We start from the raw sequence: 20,269 nt of genomic DNA, 5'->3' as shown, positions 1-20,269 counted from the left end.
GTCGACCACTGAGTTCTACCCGATCACTGAGTCAACCCGCTATGGATTTGCCTCTGTACGTTTACAAAAGCACATTTGCTGAAAATTATTATGCAAGTGAAGGTGGAGAAGTTCGAGAAGAACATAACAAAGAGAAAGGCCGTGCCTGAGACGACCGCCAAGAAGCTCAGCGCTCGAAGATGGAAAAATCGATGTCTCTTTTCAAAAAATTGATTTTAAAGATGTCTCTTCCCCTCGTGGAAAGCTAGCAGAATGCAGGATATGCCAGGATGAAGATCAGGATTCAAACATGGAGACGTCGTGCTCTTGTTGTGGCAGCTTAAGGTATGCCTACAGAAGATGTGTACAAATGTGGTGTAATGAAAAAGGAGACACAGTTTGTGAGATATGCCACCAGCAATTCAAGCCTGATTACCGTCCTCACCCTCAACTACCTCGGCCGTAGTTTGCAACGGCAAATCCTGAAATCAACCGGCGGCTTTTTTCTCGATCAGACAGGGAGTTAGTGGAGCAGCAACAGAATAATAAAAGGAAAAAGCAAAAGCAAAAAGAGAAAAAGAAAGAGACACCATCATAAAAAAACAGGCAAAGGCAATCATCCACTAGCAGTGGCACGGGCACCACCAACGGGTCTTCCACGAACTCCAACCATGCACTCACCTGTTATATATATTATCTCCACTGCAATTATTACAACAGGGATATCAGTGTCCAAGCAGTTGTCACTTCAAAGAGAAAGCAAAGCAGAAAACAAAAGCAAAAGCAACGCACCAACGACTGCTTTATTTATTTTTGAATGATGTAATTTTTTTTTTTGTATCTTTCGGAAATATCTGTATAAACCCCCATCAGAGGGTAAAAAAAAAATTAAAAAAAAAAACGACAAAGCCCAAAATAAATGGGCTGGCAGGTTGTGGAGGGCGAAGACCCATAAGCCCAAAAAAGCTTCAATCAGGCCATCAAAAGTACGCCCAGTACTCCACAATTATTCGGCAACCCGCCGCTATTACCACCAACCAGGTGATGAAATGTACAACCCGTACTCTAATTTTGGCAACTAGCCATTCATGCCACCAACCAGGTGATGAAATGTACAACCCGTACTCTAATTTGACAACTAGCCATTCTTGCCACCAACCAGGTGATGAGATGTACAACACGTACTTTAATTTTGGCAACTAGCCATTCATGCCACCAACCAGGTGATGAGATGTACAACACGTACTCTAATTTTGGCAACTAGCCATTCATGCCACCAACCAGGTGATGAGATGTACAACCCGTACTCTAATTTGGCAACTAGCCATTCATGCTACCAACCAGGTGATGAAATGTACAACCCGTACTCTCCTTCATGCCACCAACCAGGTGATCAAAAGTACGCCTAGTACTTCAAATTATACATGAGCATTACTCATGTCATTCATACATAAACATTCATGAGCATCACTCATGACAATCATACATAAACATTCATGAGCATCACTCATGTCAATCAACATAAACATTCATGAGCATCACTCATGTCAATGAAACATAAACATTCATGAGCATCACTTATGTCAATCAGCTTCCAAAGCTTCATTTACAAAAGCTCCAACTTCGAAAGCTTCATTTACAGAACTCTAGCTTCAAAGCTTCACTTGCAAAGCTTCACCTACAAAGCTTCAGTGCAGGGTATACAAATACCGTCTCCGAACAACCGCCACTTCGGCCCATACATGAATTCAATTTGAAGTCTCCAGCCAACAGACTCTATTGACCGAAGACTTGGGGGACTACATTATGTACCATATATTAGGCCTCAACTGGGCCTCATAAAAAATACTTGGGAAACTCTAGCCCATCACTTATGTATTGAGGAGCGAGCCCTTATTCTATAAAAGGGACTCCCTCACCATCATTAGAGAGCATCAACTCTAGCCCATCATTCATGCATTGAGGAGCGAGCCCTTATTCTATAAAAGGGACCCCCTCACCTTCAAACGCCACAAGCCGAGCCAACCAAGGCAACATAAGCCACGAGCCGAGCAGCCTCGCAGCGTGTGCTACTTTTAGTTGAGCGTCATTTCAAATTGAGCACTGCCTCATACCGAGCATCAGTTCAAGACAGCATCTAGTTACTTCGGCCCACACATGGACTGAATTTCAAGTCTCCAGCCAAAAGACTCTCTTGACTGAAGACTTGGGGGACTACTGTTTATACCATATTTAGGGCCTCCGTATTTAAACCTCGTATAAATACTCGGGGGACTCAAATGTAATTATGCAATAAGGGAAGGGGCAAATATGTAATAAGTGAGGAGTCCTTATTCTATAAAAGGACTCCTCATCCTCACAATTAGGGGGAGGGTCAACATGGAGGCCATTCCCAAGCTTCTCTCACCCTCTCAACGCTCTCACTCTCACAGCTCTCTCTTTCCCTCACTTCTCAGAGAAATATAATACATTCAGTGTGGACGTAGCCCAAACCTTGGGGTGAACCACGATACATCTTGTGTCATTTACATTTCATGCAGATTCACGGTCGGATTTACGTTGTTCCAAGATCTCCGGTTTTGTGCATCAACAAAATTCGTTTTTATTATTTTAAATTTTAAAATCAATATTTTTCAAACTATGTTTTAAATAATTAATTAAGAGTTGGTTTTAAATACAAATCATTCAATCCATATGGAAAACAACCTTACTTGAGCTGCTATATTACGACAACATTGTCCTCTTGCAAGTATTTTTAAGTGTTTTTATCTTTACTTTTGTAGATGGTAAAAATCCTATTAGCTGTCCCAGGCCCAAGCATGTCCATACCCAAGTAAAATTGTACATGGAGGATCGAATTTTCTCTTTTGCACAAAGAACAATTAGATTGAAATGAACGGATGAGATGGAGAATTTGGTTTGAGTTACGAGGGGTCAAATGAACCTGATTTTGAACCAAATTAAGTTGAAGATCCACTAGAAAATGATGGTGTCTCTCTTGGCAGAAGCCAAAATTAGAAAGATGAAGAAGCAAGGAGGAGCATGTGGTCCAATATCTTAGTAGATAAGATATTGGATTTCCATCTATTTATCCAGGATCGAAACTATCTTTTTCCTAAATTATTGTAATAGTTTGAGAGAATCTAATAATATTAAATTTCTTTAAAAAGAAAAAAAAAAAAGCAACGAGAGGAGGGAAGCAAGAAGTGCTTTATTTGCCGAGTTTTTTTTCATAATATTTGTAATCTGATTACATTTCTTGTCTCCCTTTATGCCATTTTTATTTGTCATTCTTCTCTCCCTTTATATGCCAGTTTCACTTCTCTTTTCTTCAGGCGGTTTTTTCACTTCACTTTCTCCTTTAAATGTTCATGTTTATTCAAGTGGAGCCACTCTCAAAGAGCTACAGGACTTGCGTAATTTTGATTTTGAGATGATTTCTGCTCTTTTCACCCTTCCTCCTTTCTCTTTAGGGGATGTATTCAATTGGAATTTTGAGAGAATTTAATTCTTTTAATGAATCGAAGGTATATTCAATTAGGATTTTAAGTGATTCTCTTGAAATTCAATATGTATTCAATCAGGATTTTAAATAAGTTTATAACATTTCAAGTGTATTCAATTAGAAATTGATTTTAAAGAATTTGAAAAAGTTGAGGAATTAAAGGAAATTGGAGAGATTTCGTAGTGTATTTTAAGCATCTACAAATCTCACCCCCATGAGATTTCAAGGGAATTGAATCAAAATTTTACATGGAATCTCTACAAATCAATTAAACTTCATAAAAATCCATGGATTTATAAATCAATTTAAATCTCTCAAATTCCCAATTGAATACACCCCTTAATTCCTAGGGTTTAACCATTTTCTAATTTACTTCAATTCAATCTTTCACAAAATCAGCTCATATCGTCAATTTCTTTAACACGTAGTTAAGTATTATTATTTCTAACAAACAATGGATTAAAAAACAAAGTATTTCAAGACAATGCCACTTTTAGTCGTTATACCAACAAGATCTTTTGATGAGAATTCTAGGGATCCGTGAATCGTGTCCGTTCATCATACATTATGCGATCAGTTTTTATCAAGTACTGTTTGTATTTAATTTTAAATAAAAATATTTAAAATAATTTCTGACCGCACAATATATGATAAATGAACACGATTCACGAATTCTCAAAATCATCACAAAAAGAATCCGACGAAGATCCGAATTCGTCGTTATACACATCTCACAACACTTCAAATTTTTTATTTTTAAAATTACGCACATAGTGTCCATCTAAGTATAAGGGGAAATTTGGAAAATTAGCCAAATTTTGAAGTCTAAATAGAATTTTAACCAACAATTAAAACTTTTTATAATTCTAACCAAAACTTGACATAAAAATACTACAATACCCTTTATTAACTAAACTAATTACAAAACTTTATATATTCCATTGTTCAGTATTTCCATTTGATTTTTCATATTTCTTAATTACTTTGACCGCGAGCCATGAAAATACTATCGGCCAAACTTTCGCTGATCACTGAACTTGTTTCTCTTGTAACAATCTTGACATCATATAGATTTTTCCCATACTCTTAAAAGCAATTATTTCATCAAATGGTGCTTTGTAAATAGTCTCACTTGAATGCACCTGTGCTCGAGTTTCTTTCAACAGAGGATACAAATAAGACCCAAAGTACTGTTGAACCGATCGAAATTATTAATCTCGTCCACCTGAAAAGGTAAAGGTTCAAAAGCAATACAATGTAAGAGATTGCAAACCACCATTAGAAAACTAATCACAGGAAATATATGCTACAGTAGGGTTCAAGATTCAAGACCAAAGACAGCAGCTTTGCCGAAACCAAGGTGTATTCCTGTACCTCGACTACTGTACAGTCTCAGCATAGAAACCTCACATAGATTTCAACTTAAAAGGGTTTTTGCTCCTCTGTTTTTAGATTCAAATTTTGCTTCAGATGTTCAGTTCTTGATTAATTTTTAGGCTTTTTAGTTTACTAGTTTCCGTACAGTTTTCGCCTTCTTTGATTACATTTGAACAGGCCCATTTAAAGGAAGGGTTCCCCATTTTTCAAAAAAAAATGGGGACACCTTCTTAACCATGAGATTTGGGTTTAATGAAATTATATGGTTGAGATTAAATTACAGCCCACAGAATCTCAACCACAGGATTTCATTAAAATCAAATCTAATGGTCAATAGGATATCCTTTTTTTAAAAAAAAATAAGGGTCTCTTCCCTTAAAGACTTCCTACATTTGAATATGTATATCTACTCAATATATATATACACACACACACGATATATAGAATAAGAGTGTAAGAAATGGAAGGGTTTGAGAGTAGGGTAGTATTCAAGAGGCTACGTTCCTCAAGATCTCAATCAATTGCTTTTTTTTAACAATTAAAAGTAATAAATAATTTCAGTTCATAAAGGTATATCGGTACTTTTATGTCAATTTTTATTGTAATTATCATAAATTTAAAGAAGCAACTATAATTTTATATAAAAGATAAATTTTAATTATTTTTTCAAATTTCCCAAGTATAAACTAGTAGTCATTTTCTCGTAATTGGGAGGGTATGATTGTGACGTATGCCCTTTTGCCTGGCAGGAACCACACTTGGCAGGATATGTGTCACATCCCTCTCATCCGATCATATCCAGTATTTTACCCAACCGACCGCCGGCCAACCGCCCATGTGCCAATACGCGCATGATGCGGAGCGGAGAAATCAAAACCCCCGGCGGGGTCCACCTCGAATAGATACGTCACCAATTCTTCCAAACAATTGAATATTAGCCGTTTGATTAAATAAGCATACATCTTTTTTTTTCTTTTTTTATGCAGGGATGCTTTCCACCAGTTATCCATTTCTTTTCATTCCTTATGGGTCCGGATAAGTTATGAAAAATTTTATCCTGTCTATAACGATAGTTAAGCAGACTTACTAATTCGGAACATCAAACTTAAAATCTCTTATTTTTTTTATTAAAAAATCGTAATCTCCGTCTTTACCACTAAGGTACTTGTTATGGTTCCGTAAGTGTTTGGGTTGGAAAGTCTAAACCAGGCTCACATGGAGGGGTCCCACCCCGACCTTCCGACCTTCCGACCTTCCGAAGTATTAATTAAAGTCATTAACGAATCCTAATGTGTATTACGACACAAATACAAGTTTCCAGAACTTTGGGTGATGACTGGAGGGTGTACAATCATGACCGTTCAAATATCCTACATGCATCTCGGATGGCTCATGGGCCCTGATGAGACGTGGGCCTTAGTTGGAAGGAACGACTGTGATTGAATAGTGCAAACCATCAGGATGGACCCTCGAGAAATAGAAAGTACCTCTTTTGTCGTTATCGATAAAGGTCTTATGCCATTGCCACGCACGCACTATCACCTCGGCAGGCCAGGAAGATAAAAAAAAGGGATCACATCACATCCATCCCTAATAATAATATAATTCCAAGGCATATATTTTATTCAAATGTGATTTATTATTCTTTTACTTTCAAATAATAATTGTCCTTGCACCAAGTGTGCAAATGATCCATTTTTTGAACATGCTAAAGCATGTAGAAGGTATACCTTTTCATTTTATACAGTTCTAGCTTTCGTGCACACGTAAAAGACATTTTTTGAATCAGAGGTGTACTATACTTAATTTACATATTTTAAATGTATTTATATGTGTGAATTGTTTCAATAAATTTTTTATGAAAAAAAAAAAGTCAAATATTTGAAGTAAATAAATAATATTCGACCATGCTAGAAGAAATATCTCATAACCAATCAAAGCAGCTAAATCCACGTAATAAAGTCGGTTTTTTAATTTCCATATACATTATATTAAATTTAAATTAAGAATAGAGAAAATAATATTTAATAAATAACTGATTGAATTACATTATTGCTAGAACATCGTTTGTTCAAAAAAAAAAAGATTATGTGACAACTAATTGAATCACATTATTATGTGCGCGCGGCTAAGCCTACCCCCCCCCCCCCGGTAGTGTAGAAAACATCATTTGTTAAAAAAAAAAACCAAAAAACGATCATGTGCAAAAGGTCTTTTTTATAATTAGCACTACGTGCCTCTTACGTGTTTAAAAATAGAGAAAATAATATAACTGATTGAATCACATTATTATGCGCGTGTGAAAGACTTTTTTTTTATCACTGGCGGTACGCTACTCTTAAGATGTTTTAGACATGTCTAAAAATAGAGAAAATAATATTTAATAAACAACTGATTGAATCACATTATTGCGAATCCAATGTGAGGTTAAGCCCACCCCTTCTTCTTAGTATAGATAATATCGTTTGTTCGAAAAGAAAAAAAAACAACCATTTGACAACTAATCGAATCATATTATTATGCGCGTGCGAAAGATCTTTTTTATAATTACCACTACGCGCATCTTAAGATGTTTTGAAAATGTTTAAAAATAGAAAAAATAATATTTAATAAACAACTATATGAATCTTATTATTGCTAGCTCATTGTGAGTCTAAACTCATCTCCTTTCTCTTAATGTAAATAATATTGTTTGTTCGAAAAAAAAAATCATTTGACAACTAATTGAATCACATTATTATGCATGTGTAAAAGACCTTTTTTTATAACCTGCACTACGAGCCTCTTAAGATGTTTTAAACGTGTTTGAAAATAGAGAAAATAATAATTAATAAACAACTGATTGAATCACAATATTGCTAGTCCATTATGAGGCTAAGCCCACCTCATTCCCCTTAGTGTAGATAATATCATTTGTTCAAAAAAAGAAAAACAATAATTTGACAACTAATTGAATCACATTATTATGCACGTGCGAAAGATCCTTTTTATAACTAGCACTACGTGCTTCTTAAGATGTTTTGAACGTGTTTAAAAATAGAGAAAATAATATTTAATAAACAACTGATTGTATCACATTATTGTTAGCCTATTATAAGGTACTAATTATAAAAAAAATTAAAAAATTAAAAAAAATGTACCAAAAAACTGTACAAAAATAATTAATTATTAAAAAAAATAATATTTATATGACGAAAATACCTCCTGCGTTATTTGGTGCATTATTTTGGTTTGCTTTTGAAGTTTTTTGTATGAGGGGCATTTCTGTTCAATTATTTTTGGTGAAGCTTGTGACACCAAAAAACACTCTTCACTGGGCTGTTGGCTTTATATATATATATATATATATATATATATATATATATATATATATATTATGTTATATTGTAAACATTGTGGTTTCATTAAATTGGATGGATAAGTTATTGTTCAAATTAAATAAAAACAGTTGTGCTTAATTTGAAAGTTCAAGTTGAATAGTTCAAGTTGAATTGCTTAAGAAGAAAATTTGATACTGTCTCAACTTAATTACTTATTATTATGTATTGAGTTTTATGATCTCGGTAATATTAAAAGTTAACTTCCAATTAATAAGTTGCATCTTATATTATATCTCTCGGATATGAAGTTTATTCTCTATCACGCCTATTCATGAATGGCCCCATACAGTCACATGATAAACCAATTCTCACATAAAAAATGGTCAATTCATCATGTCGGAGCTAACAAAACATTTAAATAGCTCGGTCATAATTCATTCAGTAGAGCTAACGCAACTTTTTGAAGGCCAAATTCTTCAATATCCTTAAGTTTGAACTAGTTGCAACTTTTTGAAAGTCCAACTTAAGAAAGCAAGTTCGAACCCAGTAAATTAGACTCGTGACATTTCTAAGGAATAACTTACCCTGACACCATAATAAAACTATTAGCCCATTATGATCTAGAACTACATTCGTTGTTTGTTAATATTAGTATGATTTGTTCAATTCGCTAAATTATATTTTTCTCTGCAACTAGTATAACTTATTCAATTCAAAGAGAATAATAGAAAAAATTGAGTAACAGAAAAAAATTGGTGTGAAATTTTTTTATAGTACAACAATATATCATAAACATTAAGCTTGAATGTTCAAGTCAAAAGAGTTTCTCACATGACAACGCGCTCTAATAAGAAGCTCTCAAGTACATTTAGCCTTTTTATAGTTCTTGGGAATATGGAGAATAGACTCAGTTTTAGGTTTGAATATCGTGGATAGCATATTTGATATCAAAATAGGTTGCCTATTGTATAACTTAGTTGAACTTCCCTTTCCATTAGTATAAAATATATCGTTGTACTTTAAAAAATAAGTAAAAAAAACTTTGAACCACATTAAAAAAATTTGTAGTTAGTCAAACTCCCCCTCCTATAGTCTAGTGGTATTCCTCATCACTTATAAGTAAAAGGTCTTATGTTCGATTATGATCAAATGCGAATTTGAATCACATTATTGTTAGCTCATTATGAGACTAAACCCACCATTTTTCTTTAATGTAAATATTATTGTTTGTTAAAAATAAAAAAAAATTCATCAATAAAAGTAAGTAAAAGGGCACATTAGAGTAGCTCTAGCGTTCACTAGAGCCCGATGGACAGGAGACTTTTGCAACCCAATAGCCCCAACAACAACCTCAAACCTCCAGCCCAATAGCCACAACTTGGATGACTCGATGGGAATGTAAGGCTTTTTGGCTTCTTGTTTCACCATCTCTTCTTCTACGCTCCTCATCCTCATCCTCATCCATCTCATTTTCGCCCACCTGAAGATTGAACATTTCTTCCCCTTGCTTAAATTTTTTTTCTCTTGCTTATCGATTTCCCACAATATCCTTGAAGAAGACATTGTAAAAATGAAGCAGAAACTATGAATAATGATAGAGATTTTGATTTTGGTATGTGATTTCTTATGATGAATGGTGGGTTATATGGAGGAAAAAGGGTTGTAGATAATGCCACGTGACATACCGTTATTCATTAAAAATCTGATCCAAATCTATCTTTAAAGATTGTAAACAGACTGTGACACGTGGTGTGACGTGATTGGTTAAAAATCTTATCGGAAATCTATTATCATTGATTCTGAGAAGGTAATGACACATGGCAAGACGGCATTTGATAAATATCTTATAGAAATCTATCACCAAAAATTATCTTTTCGGATAATGACACATGGCGTAACGAGAACGATTACAAATCTTATTCGAAATTACAAATAAAATTATTTTGTATTATTTATAAAATAAAAAATACTAATATTTTATTACCAATTGTCATGATTATTCAGTTTAGTGGTGGATATGTAAAATGCAGTTCATTAAAAGAAATTACTGTTCATTAAATGCTATTCAATAATGAGTTGCTCCAGGGTTTACAATGTTGAAGTTGCTCTTAAAAGCGATATTTGCATTATCCCGTGTGGGAAACGTGGCACGGTTTTAATTGGTGTTTTCTCAAACCAATCAAAGTCACAATGAGAACGATTAAAAATCTTATCTGAAATTACAAATAAAATAATTTTGTATTATTTTATAAAATAAAAAATACTAATATTTTATTACCTATTGCCATGACTACTCAATTTAGGATGAAGATGTAAAATGCAATTCATTAAAAACAATTACTGTTAATGAGTTGTTCTAGAGAATCTTTGCAACGTTGAAGTTGCTCTTAAAAGCGATATTTGCATTATCCCGTGTGGAAAACGTAGCACGGTTTTAATTGGTGTTATCTCAAACTAGTCAAAGTCAATGAACTACAGCTTATTACCGCGTGACACCGATAAGGAAATCAACGGCTGATAACTGCGCAATATCCAGGAGTCCGTACAGCGCAAACATGAGGTCGAACCTCAGGTTCGTAACTCCAAAGCAGCTAGGCTCGTATTTCCTTCACTATATAAACCCCCTTCCTCCATCTCGCACTCACACGTATTTCTCGCTCTCTGGTCGATCCCGTTAGCTGATATTTCGCACCCAGATATTTTCTCGTTCGCTCGAAGCCTCGAAGAGGTATTGAAAATCTTTCGATTTTTGTTCTATTTATTGAATTTATTTTCGTTCATTAATGGATCTGATTATTTGTAAAGAAAAAAGATATTGTAAACATCTTCTTGGAGAAAATGGAGGAAAAAGAACCAAATTGCAATCTTGATTCTTTGAATTCAGGTTCTGGTGTCCGAAAAAAAATTTAAGATTAGAAGGTTCAGGTGATTAGGTAAAATTGAGCGAATGATTTGGCTGTGAGGGTTTGGTTTGTTTTTAATTTCTGATTGGTAGATCTGGTTCTGTTTGGTTGTTGAGAAAATTTAGAAAATCTGATTTATTTATTTATGTGTTTAATCTGCTGTTTTGATGGCTTTGATTTTGTTTTTGGTTTTTATTTTTAAGAAAAGCTTCGTATTTATTTCTAAAGAATATATTTTCCTTTTTAATTCACAATCTTTTTCAAATCCGCCAAATTGTCTTCATTCAAATCGACTAGGTTTTACTGTTTTCGTTGATCCTAAATTCTGGTCATGTGAACTTTGAAATGTGAAAGTTTGCGAGTTCATTGATCAATTGAAAATCATAGATTTGGATGAAATTGCGTCGTATAAAACGTCTTCCATGGATTATTGCATTTGTTCTTTTCTGATGTACGTGTGTGGAACCTGAAAACGAGAAGATTTCGTAACTGATTGACTGTTTTTCCGATGTAGTTGACTTGCGCTTAGCCAAAGATGGCCCTGGTTTCCGGAGGATCAAGATTGAATCCCAACGCCCCTCTCTTTATCCCTGCGGCTCTCCGGCAGGTGGAGGATTTCTCCCCTGAATGGTGGCAACTGGTCACAACCTCCACATGGTACCACGACTACTGGCTCAGTCAGCAGGGTGAGGATGGATTCTATGATGATACCCAGAATGAAGTTGACAATGTCGCTGATTTGCTTCCGGAGACCTTTGATCTCGATGTTGGTGATGAATTCTCCGGTCTAGAAGCTCAGTTTGAAGAGTTCCTTCAGATGTCTCAGACTGAAGGTAAAGATGGTAAGAACAGATACTCTGAAAGATTGTAGATTGTTGGAAACTGGGATGAACAACTTTTATGCAGTTTCTGAATATGCTGTTCGATTGTTGGACTCAAATTTTGTGTTGGAACAACAGCAGGGTTTGAGAAGGGCGCTGCGGTCTTGAAGAATTTGAAGTCACTGGAGGACAGACGTCCGAAGTCCCCTGTGGAGCCAAGGAGGTATGCTGAGAAGCCAGCAAAGCATGTGAGCCCGAAATGCAGCCCCCGTTTCATCCAGCAGCCTCGTTGAACCTTGAAAGCAGCTAGCTTCTCTTGTGTAGTTTAGCCGATGGCAAAACCGAGTAATTTGTAGTTTCTGTAATTTCTGTATTCTAATGCAGCTTTTGTTCGGTTTACTAAAAATACCCTTGGGGGTAAGAAAGTTGTAAAAAAAAGTGTAAAATTTCAACAAAACAAGTAAAAAGGAGAGAGTTTTCTAGTTCCTCTGGTGTATCGAAACACAATTTTTAACAATCTCGCTCTAAGATTAAGCTCTGTAGCCGAATCTTTCTGTGATCCACCACGGGCAGTTCAGTTGGAATTTGATTCTGCAAGCTACACACGTAACGCAATGCTAGTCTCAACGGGCTGTTGTAAAACCCTGTGAAAAGCCAAGCTGACTTGCAGAGCAAACTGTCGTAAAACCCTCTGAAAAGTCAAGCTGACTTGCGGAGCAAGGAGAAGGAGGTGAAACATGTTGCCGGTCGAAAATGAGGTAGAACATCACGCTTCCCTTCTCTTCAAATGGAGACCTCGGACACGGAATCTGCACTCCATTTGAAGCTATTTCCTGTGAGCTTTAACTTCACTCTAGTTACCAATTGCCTCAGATATTGCTTTCGGTAGCCAAAATCCGGGTTCTCTCAAGCATATGTCCACAATGCCAAGGTTGCTTCCCCTTTGAGACCTAACGAAAACCAACCTAAACCAGCTACTGCAATATCGATGCTATTCACATCCCAGCTTGCTCCAGACACCTTGATTTCCCTCTCTTCCCGTTTTCTCATCTCAGCAGCACGATCGGCGCCAATTGGAGGCTGCAAAAGTGTAAGGCGGAGTCCAGTCAGTAAAAGGTAAGGAGCCGCTGCATTTTGCAAGAACACAAAGACTAGTTCCGTCCTATAACTGCTGACCAAAATTTAAAGGATGAATCCCACTTAATATTGTTCATATGCAAAATGCATACATAAAATAAAATTTCATTAAGAATCATTTGATAACACTTGCAGATATCAAGACTATGATATCATTAAGAATTTGTATCCAGAATCAAATCGAATTGAACTATGCGATAAAATGCAAAATAATGACAAAAATGTAACCAACTGGGATAAAGAATTACCTGCAACCTAATACCACCATATTTCCTCCATGTCTCATCAGCATTTTCTATCATCTCCATATGTAAAGAAATATTTGGCGAAGCCCAAACTGTCAAATAAATTGTTTCAACAGAAGCTTGAACAAGATCTAGTCTTGCTAAACCACCAACATGTATGGTTTGCCCTGCCTGCAGATTTCAAACACAGGATTCAGCAGCACTTGGATTTGATCATTAGTCCATTCTCATGCATTGAAAAATTACACATGTATGGATGGATTACAAGGACTTTCTTGTCGTTAAAACACTTTAAACTCAACAGATTATTGAACTCATAACCTCCAACAGAAATTATAAGCTAGAATCTTTTGTACAAGTAAACGATAGAACCTGACATCTACGGCATTGTTAAAAAGCATCTGTGTGGAATTTGAGCCAAGAAATAAGCATGTTCTACCAACTTAAATTTTAAGATAATTTGAGCAAACATAAATCAAACGAGGCTCCAAAAACCATTCATATCTGCAACTTAAAATAAGAAACCCGAATAAGTGAGTGCTTACAAATAAGGTCAAGTCTCATGGACACCAAATATGGATGCAGAAGTCCTGGAGTGTCAAACAACACTGCCTTAGCTGACAAGATCCCTGATGCGAAATATATAAGCACACAAATTAAACCCTCTTTTTATCAATTGTAGCAAAGTATGTAAGTAGGGATCGTTCTAGGCCGGGGATTAGGAGGGATTGCTCAATCACTTGAAAATTGACTCAAAACGTAAAAACAAAGTTTAAAACACTAAACTAGACTCAAAGAATGCAAAACTAAACTCTAAAACACTAAAACAAACCAAAAGACTCAAAACAGCCTAGAAACACTCAAAACTGCCTTAAAAACACAATCTGGGCAGTTTTGAACACAAACACAAATTTGGACGAAAATAGGTTATAACTTGACTCAAGACACTTAAAAACACAAACTAAATTGATTTCTAACTAAGATGACTCAACAAAATAAAGGGGGATTTGGTTTTGACGAAATTAAAAACAAAACAGAAACTTTGTAACTTGAACAGATTTTAAAACGAATTTGGCTAAAGTGAATGGATGGAAAGCTAGCTAAGGGGTTCTTCTCCACACATGTCACACTTGCATACAAAACGATTTCCAATTGCTTCTCAATAAACCATGAATTCCCAACACCCCAAGTGAATTAGATACGCTTAAATTAACTTTCAGATTTCCCTTAAGTCAATGAATTGGATGGAAAAAGCGCATCGCAACCAAATTATTCCTCAAAAGTTCCCTACATGAAAGCGCATAATAGAGATACAATCAAAGATCATTACGTTCAATGGAAATCATAAGTATTGATGAGGCACTCGTAACTATGAAAGCGCATGATACTTATGCCAAGAATTTACTTAACATGATTGTGATCAACAACCTTTACTACTTGCGAATATAAGTTCATAATGATTAGGTGAAAATCCCTTATATCCTAGCATTAGATTTATGCATGAAAATTAAGCGTGCACTCTCAACCAACACACACAAATCAGTTTAATTCAAATAGATAAGCAAATTGAATCCACAACTTATGAAACGCAATTAGAAGTAATCAAATCATATAGCAAGCATAAACATGGTTTCGAATCCCCCCTAGCCAAGGGGGGTTTAGTTCCTCATACGCACAAAGCAAAGATAAATAAGTTTAAACATTGAAATCCAAAGAAAGAGAACACCTAGACACTCCAACTTGGGCAACAGGTGCATCCACGAAATTCCTCCTTCCTCCTTGCTGCAGCACAGAGATTATGGACAGGTTGTGGGTGGTATTTGTATGGGGGAATGGATATGGAATGGTATGAGAGTGGTTAGGGTGGATGATAGGGGCGGCAAGGGTTTGTTTTTGGCAGAAATTAGGGAGAATGGTGATGGAAGGCTGCGGCAGAGAGTGGGGATGATTTCTGGCGTGATTTATGTATTATGATGGGTGGTGGTTCGGCTAGGGCTGAGATATGAGTATATATAGGCACCTAAAACCCTAGGGTAATCAGATATGGACTTGGATAACCCAAATCCACAGGGAAAAAGGCTTAGAAATCATAATCCACAAGGAAAAAGGCCTAGGGGGTGCGGCAGGTTTGGATAGGGTAAGATAAGGCTTCTAGAAAGCCTTGCAAGGCAAGAAAACAGGTTCTAGATAAGGATATGCACGGCATGGGAAGGTTCCTTGCTGAAATTGGTTTGACATCTTTCTAGAACAAGGATTAAGGTGTCCTACAATGTTTAGGACTCCTCTTTGTAACTGAAACCTTTGCACATTAGGAATAGGAAAGCTTGTCTTGATCAGTCATTCTTCTTTTTGGATTCCTTTTCCTTCTTTGACTTGGAAAACTTATTTGTTGCTGAAACTCAAGGCCAATTAGGTTTAACTTTCCTACTTCAAGTAGGAAACCTTGTTTGAGTAGGAATCTTCATTCTTCTAGGAATCCATCTTCAACTAGGAATCCTTCTTCAATTAGGACTCCTACTGTGACTAGGAATCCTTCTTCAACTAGGACTCCTCAAATCTTCAAATCTTCATTTTCGTCCATTCCCTTGGCTCCAAGTATGTGACATCCATTACAAGCTCCATTTTGCTCCAAAAGGCTCCAAAATGCATCATTTTGTATATTTTGCCCTTAAAACTTGAAAACACATAAAACTAGCTTAAAAGACTACTTAAACTAAGAAAACATAACGAAAATGCATAAGAACTAGCTAACTAAGGCGCATAAATATGCTCCTATCAATCCCTCCAACTTTCCATATTCCTAATGTTGTCCCAGGAACTGGAGCTTCCGTGAGCTTTGTGACCTTTGCTCCTTCTTTCTTTGCAAGTGCATTTATGAGAGTGGACTGGCCCGCATTTTGAGCCCTGATAACCCATACATTCCCTCGCGGACCAGCCAATTCTTTGAGGAAGGACAACAAATTCCTGACGTTCAAATCCTTACGAGAACCAACCATATACACCCTACTTAGTTTGGGTCCCCCTCCAGCCTTAGCACGATGGCGGACCCATCTATCCAATCTAGCAGGTGAAACTTGTGACCGGAGGATATCAACCTTTGTGGCCACAAGAACAAGCTTTGGCAGTCTTTCCTAAGCTTGGGATCATTTTCAGTTCCTTTTAATGTTGCAAACAATGACTTTGCAGCCCGTTTAGGGAACGATCCATCAAAATCAATGCAATCAACCACCATAGCCACATCAGGATTGGCACTCGTAGCAGGTTTAATCAACCTATATCAAAATCAGGCATCAAGTTTTCAGCTGCTTGGTTCTTCACCTGCCCATAGTTTCTTAGTGAATGACATCGGGCACACATTGTAACCTCTTCTTTCTCTTTGTGAGCCTCTCTTGGCATTCTATTCTGCATCCTCTCTATACTCTCCTCTTTGATGTTACCGTACCCAACCCCTGCCGGAGTAAAACCATCCAAATCCAAATCATTTTCTTTCTTCCCCAACAACTTGGCTTCAAACTCATCTGAATCAAAACCAAACTCATCCCCCATTTCCAATTCACTTTCTTCAAACTTCCCTCAATTTCATCCACTGACCCCTCCTCCTCCTGATCTCCAATCTTTAACCCTATCTCATTTAAACCCTCCTTCATTTAGTCAAAGACCCTCCTACATTTGATCTATCAACACTATATCATATGCGAAATTTATAAACCAAGAGTATCATCTTAAACATACCTCATCAACTCATCCATTACAAATGCAAAAACATAAGAATTAAACCTTACGGTTATGGAAAGCATTCAATTTGTCCTTCATGAGTTCTTGCTAAAGTTCTCCCTCCATCATGCATATCCTTTACCGTTTAGATATATGCTATTTGTACTCTTTTTTTTCTCTAGAATCCTCCAAGTAGTCACTTTTGAACTATATCCTACATTTTCTTTTCAAATCTGTAAAGATTGTGCAAATCTTTTGCATATCTCGATACCGTTCTATCGATCTTCGTAATATAGATGGCCTCCTTAATCGTGCGTTCTGGCATGAACATGGAATGATTGTTAGGACGTGTGTATCTTACCTTGAAGTATGCTAATATCTTCATTGTATGACTCATTAACTTAATACCACTATATGTCATACAATTTTGTATGCCCTTAGCATCTTATTCATTTTTAAAATCTTAATGAAAACGTTTATAATACGAGTGTAATGCTCAACATAGTACAATATGTTTATGAGCGTGGAACAAGGACCAAAATATCGAAAATATCGGCGACGTTTTTTTTGAGTTATTGATATTTTAATGGGTATCGAATGAGTTTTCGTCAAAATATCGCGATATGAAATCCAAAAATACTTGAAATTTTCTGAAAAGTCTCAATTTTGAGCATAGAGGGATTCGAACCCCTCCCATTTGACTCCTTAACCACCATATCACTTATGTTGTTGTGATAATATGCTAAAATATTTATATATATGGTTTTGTTTTGAATTCTTTTTACAAGAAACAAATTTGCACATATTCCAAATTTTTTGTGGTATTATTTTTTAAATTGTGTCAATTAATTACTTAGTCAATGGCATGTGGTTTTTAATTTTTCTATTTTTTATTTGGTCACTTACATTGTGGTATTATATCATCTTAAACATACCTCGTTAACTCATCCATTACAAATGCAAAAACATAAGAATTAAACCTTACGGTTATGGAAAGCATTCAATTTGTCCTTCATGAGTTCTTGCTAAAGTTCTCCCTCCATCATGCATATCCTTTACCATTTAGATATATGCTATTTGTACTTTTTTTTCTCTAGAATCCTCCAAGTAGTCACTTTTGAACTATATCCTACATTTTCTTTTCAAATCTGTAAAGATTGTGCAAATCTTTTGCATATCTCGATACCGTTCTATCGATCTTCGTAATATAGATGGCCTCCATAATCGAGCGTTCTGGCATGAACATGGAATGATTGTCAGGATGTGTGTATCTTACCTTGAAGTATGCTAATATCTTCATTGTATGACTCATTAACTCAATACCACTATATGTCATACAATTTTGTATGCCCTTAGCATCTTATTCATTTTTAAAATCTTAATGAAAACGTTTATAATATGAGTGTAATGCTCAACATAGTACAATATGTTTATGAGCGTGGAATAAAGGAATCTTAAATGAAAAATCTATGGAAGTAATGAAAATTATGATGAGAAGAAGGATAAATATTACGTACCTCCATGTAAGTGGTTTAGTCTTAAGACAGGATTTCAAAAATTAGGTTTTAAGCTTGCATATTTAGACATGAATAGATCGAGAAAACACTACTGGCATCATTGTGGATAAGAATTTAACAAAACATGTTGTAGTTATTAAGAGGGTCACAAATAACTAGATCATAATAGAACAAGAACTCCTCAATAAAACTAGCGTGAAAGCATCTCCAGTTCAGTTGTGTAAGGTCTCAAGAAGAAATTTTAGAAAAATCTTGAAAAATTAGTTCAAAAGAATTTTTGAGAAGGAAAAGCTACTCATAGAGAATATAGCCATGCGTGCAAAGAGGCATGCAAGTAGAGAGGATTATATAGCCCTAGATTTGAGGAGAAGAAAGCCATTTTGAATTTAAGGACGACATACTCATTTTAGCTAATACCTTCTTTAAAAAGAGAAAGAAACATGTAAAAAGGAAGCCAATACATTCTTCCAAGTGATCACATACTCTTCACTCTTCTTAAAGAAGATATTAGCTGGAAAGAGATCATAATTCAAAACAGCTTCTTCTTCCTCTCGTCTCTCCTCAAATTTATGGCCCCCATAAAAATCTTTATAGTTGCATGTCTCCTTGAGCCATGTCCATTTAAATCTCCTCTTATGAGTAGCATCTCCGTCTGAAAGACATCTTGAACAAATTCTCCCCAACTTCAAGCGCATAAACACTAATCTCATTGATGAGTTATGATCCTATTAAAATCTTGATTACTATAACTCTATCCTCGAGCTCTTAATATCTACATTTTTGTCAGAATCTTATCCGTGATAATACCACACCGTTTCTCAATATAAAATTGTGTCTGAATACCTATGATGCATGGATACTTCTGTTTGGTTCCGTATCCCGTATCCGATCTAGTATCGAATACGATACTTGCCCAATATTCTCGAATACTCGTCCTATACGTATCCTGATTGATGGGTATGAATTTGACATGATAGATACATGTATCCTACATTTAAAATACACGTATCCGGCTTTTAGGATACATTTACACTTTCAAAAAAAGGTAATGAGGAGGAGAAAATTAATAGGAGACATCTATAATTGAAATGTGATGAATACAAAGAGCTTCCTTCTGATTAAAACCATGAACACGACTCTCCCTTCTTCTACTGTATAAAGAGGTTTAGATTTCGAACTTTTCTTCTCTAACAACTCAATGTACTTGAATTTGAATGATGAATTATGTTTTAAAATGTATAGTTTTGTTGCTATATGCATTTTTATTTGTTGCATCCATAGCGTATCGTATCTTAATTTTCAGAGATTTTCCGTATCGCCGTGTCGTGTCATATCGGCGTATCCGTATCCATATCCATGCTTCATAGCTGAATACCGAAACTTAGAACCTAAATGATGATCCTTTCCCTCATGAACAACCCATCTAGTTTCCTAGAATGACATAATACTTATGATTCTTCCATAAAATTTCCCGTTAATGTTCATATACTCTGCATTTTTAACGCATTCGACTCACTTAAACCACATCCGCATGTTTTATATTCCAAGTCATAAACGCATTCTACTTTCAACCCCTACCCTCATGTCCCACCCACGTATCCTAGCTAGCTTCATATCCTACTCTTTATTAACATATAGAGCCTAATGAAATCCTTTTGTACAATGTTGATAACTTGATATATCAACAAATTAATCTCCCCATCGTAATATCAACGTAATAAAAAAAACAAAAAAAGAAGCATTCCACGTAA

The 20,269-nt window shown here is 35.6% G+C and overlaps 1 protein-coding gene and 1 pseudogene across 4 annotated transcripts; one reads left to right on the top strand and one right to left on the bottom strand.

Moving 5' to 3' along the window:
* The first annotated feature begins 10,750 nt into the window (after positions 1-10,750).
* LOC126600012 (protein EARLY RESPONSIVE TO DEHYDRATION 15-like) lies at positions 10,751-12,387 on the top strand. Of its 4 annotated transcripts, none has more exons than XM_050266509.1 (3): positions 10,751-10,909; positions 11,599-11,917; positions 12,047-12,387. In XM_050266509.1, exons 2-3 carry the CDS (start codon positions 11,620-11,622, stop codon positions 12,196-12,198), a joined length of 450 nt encoding a protein of 149 aa, XP_050122466.1. In that variant the 5' UTR covers positions 10,751-10,909; positions 11,599-11,619; the 3' UTR covers positions 12,199-12,387. The 4 variants fall into 4 exon arrangements, with proteins under 4 accessions (XP_050122466.1, XP_050122465.1, XP_050122464.1 ...); XM_050266508.1 differs by having other exon boundaries at positions 12,044-12,387; XM_050266507.1 differs by having other exon boundaries at positions 11,599-11,926.
* Positions 12,388-12,763: 376 nt separating this feature from the next.
* LOC126599002 (GTP-binding protein BRASSINAZOLE INSENSITIVE PALE GREEN 2, chloroplastic-like) lies at positions 12,764-16,918 on the bottom strand (annotated as a pseudogene).
* Between the last annotated feature and the right edge of the window lie 3,351 nt (positions 16,919-20,269).

The sequence above is a fragment of the Malus sylvestris genome, chromosome 14 (assembly GCF_916048215.2).
Source record: "Malus sylvestris chromosome 14, drMalSylv7.2, whole genome shotgun sequence".
In the NCBI taxonomy this organism is placed as follows: domain Eukaryota; kingdom Viridiplantae; phylum Streptophyta; class Magnoliopsida; order Rosales; family Rosaceae; genus Malus; species Malus sylvestris.
Note: the sequence above shows the minus strand (reverse complement) of the source record. Positions and strands in the feature narration are given on the sequence as shown.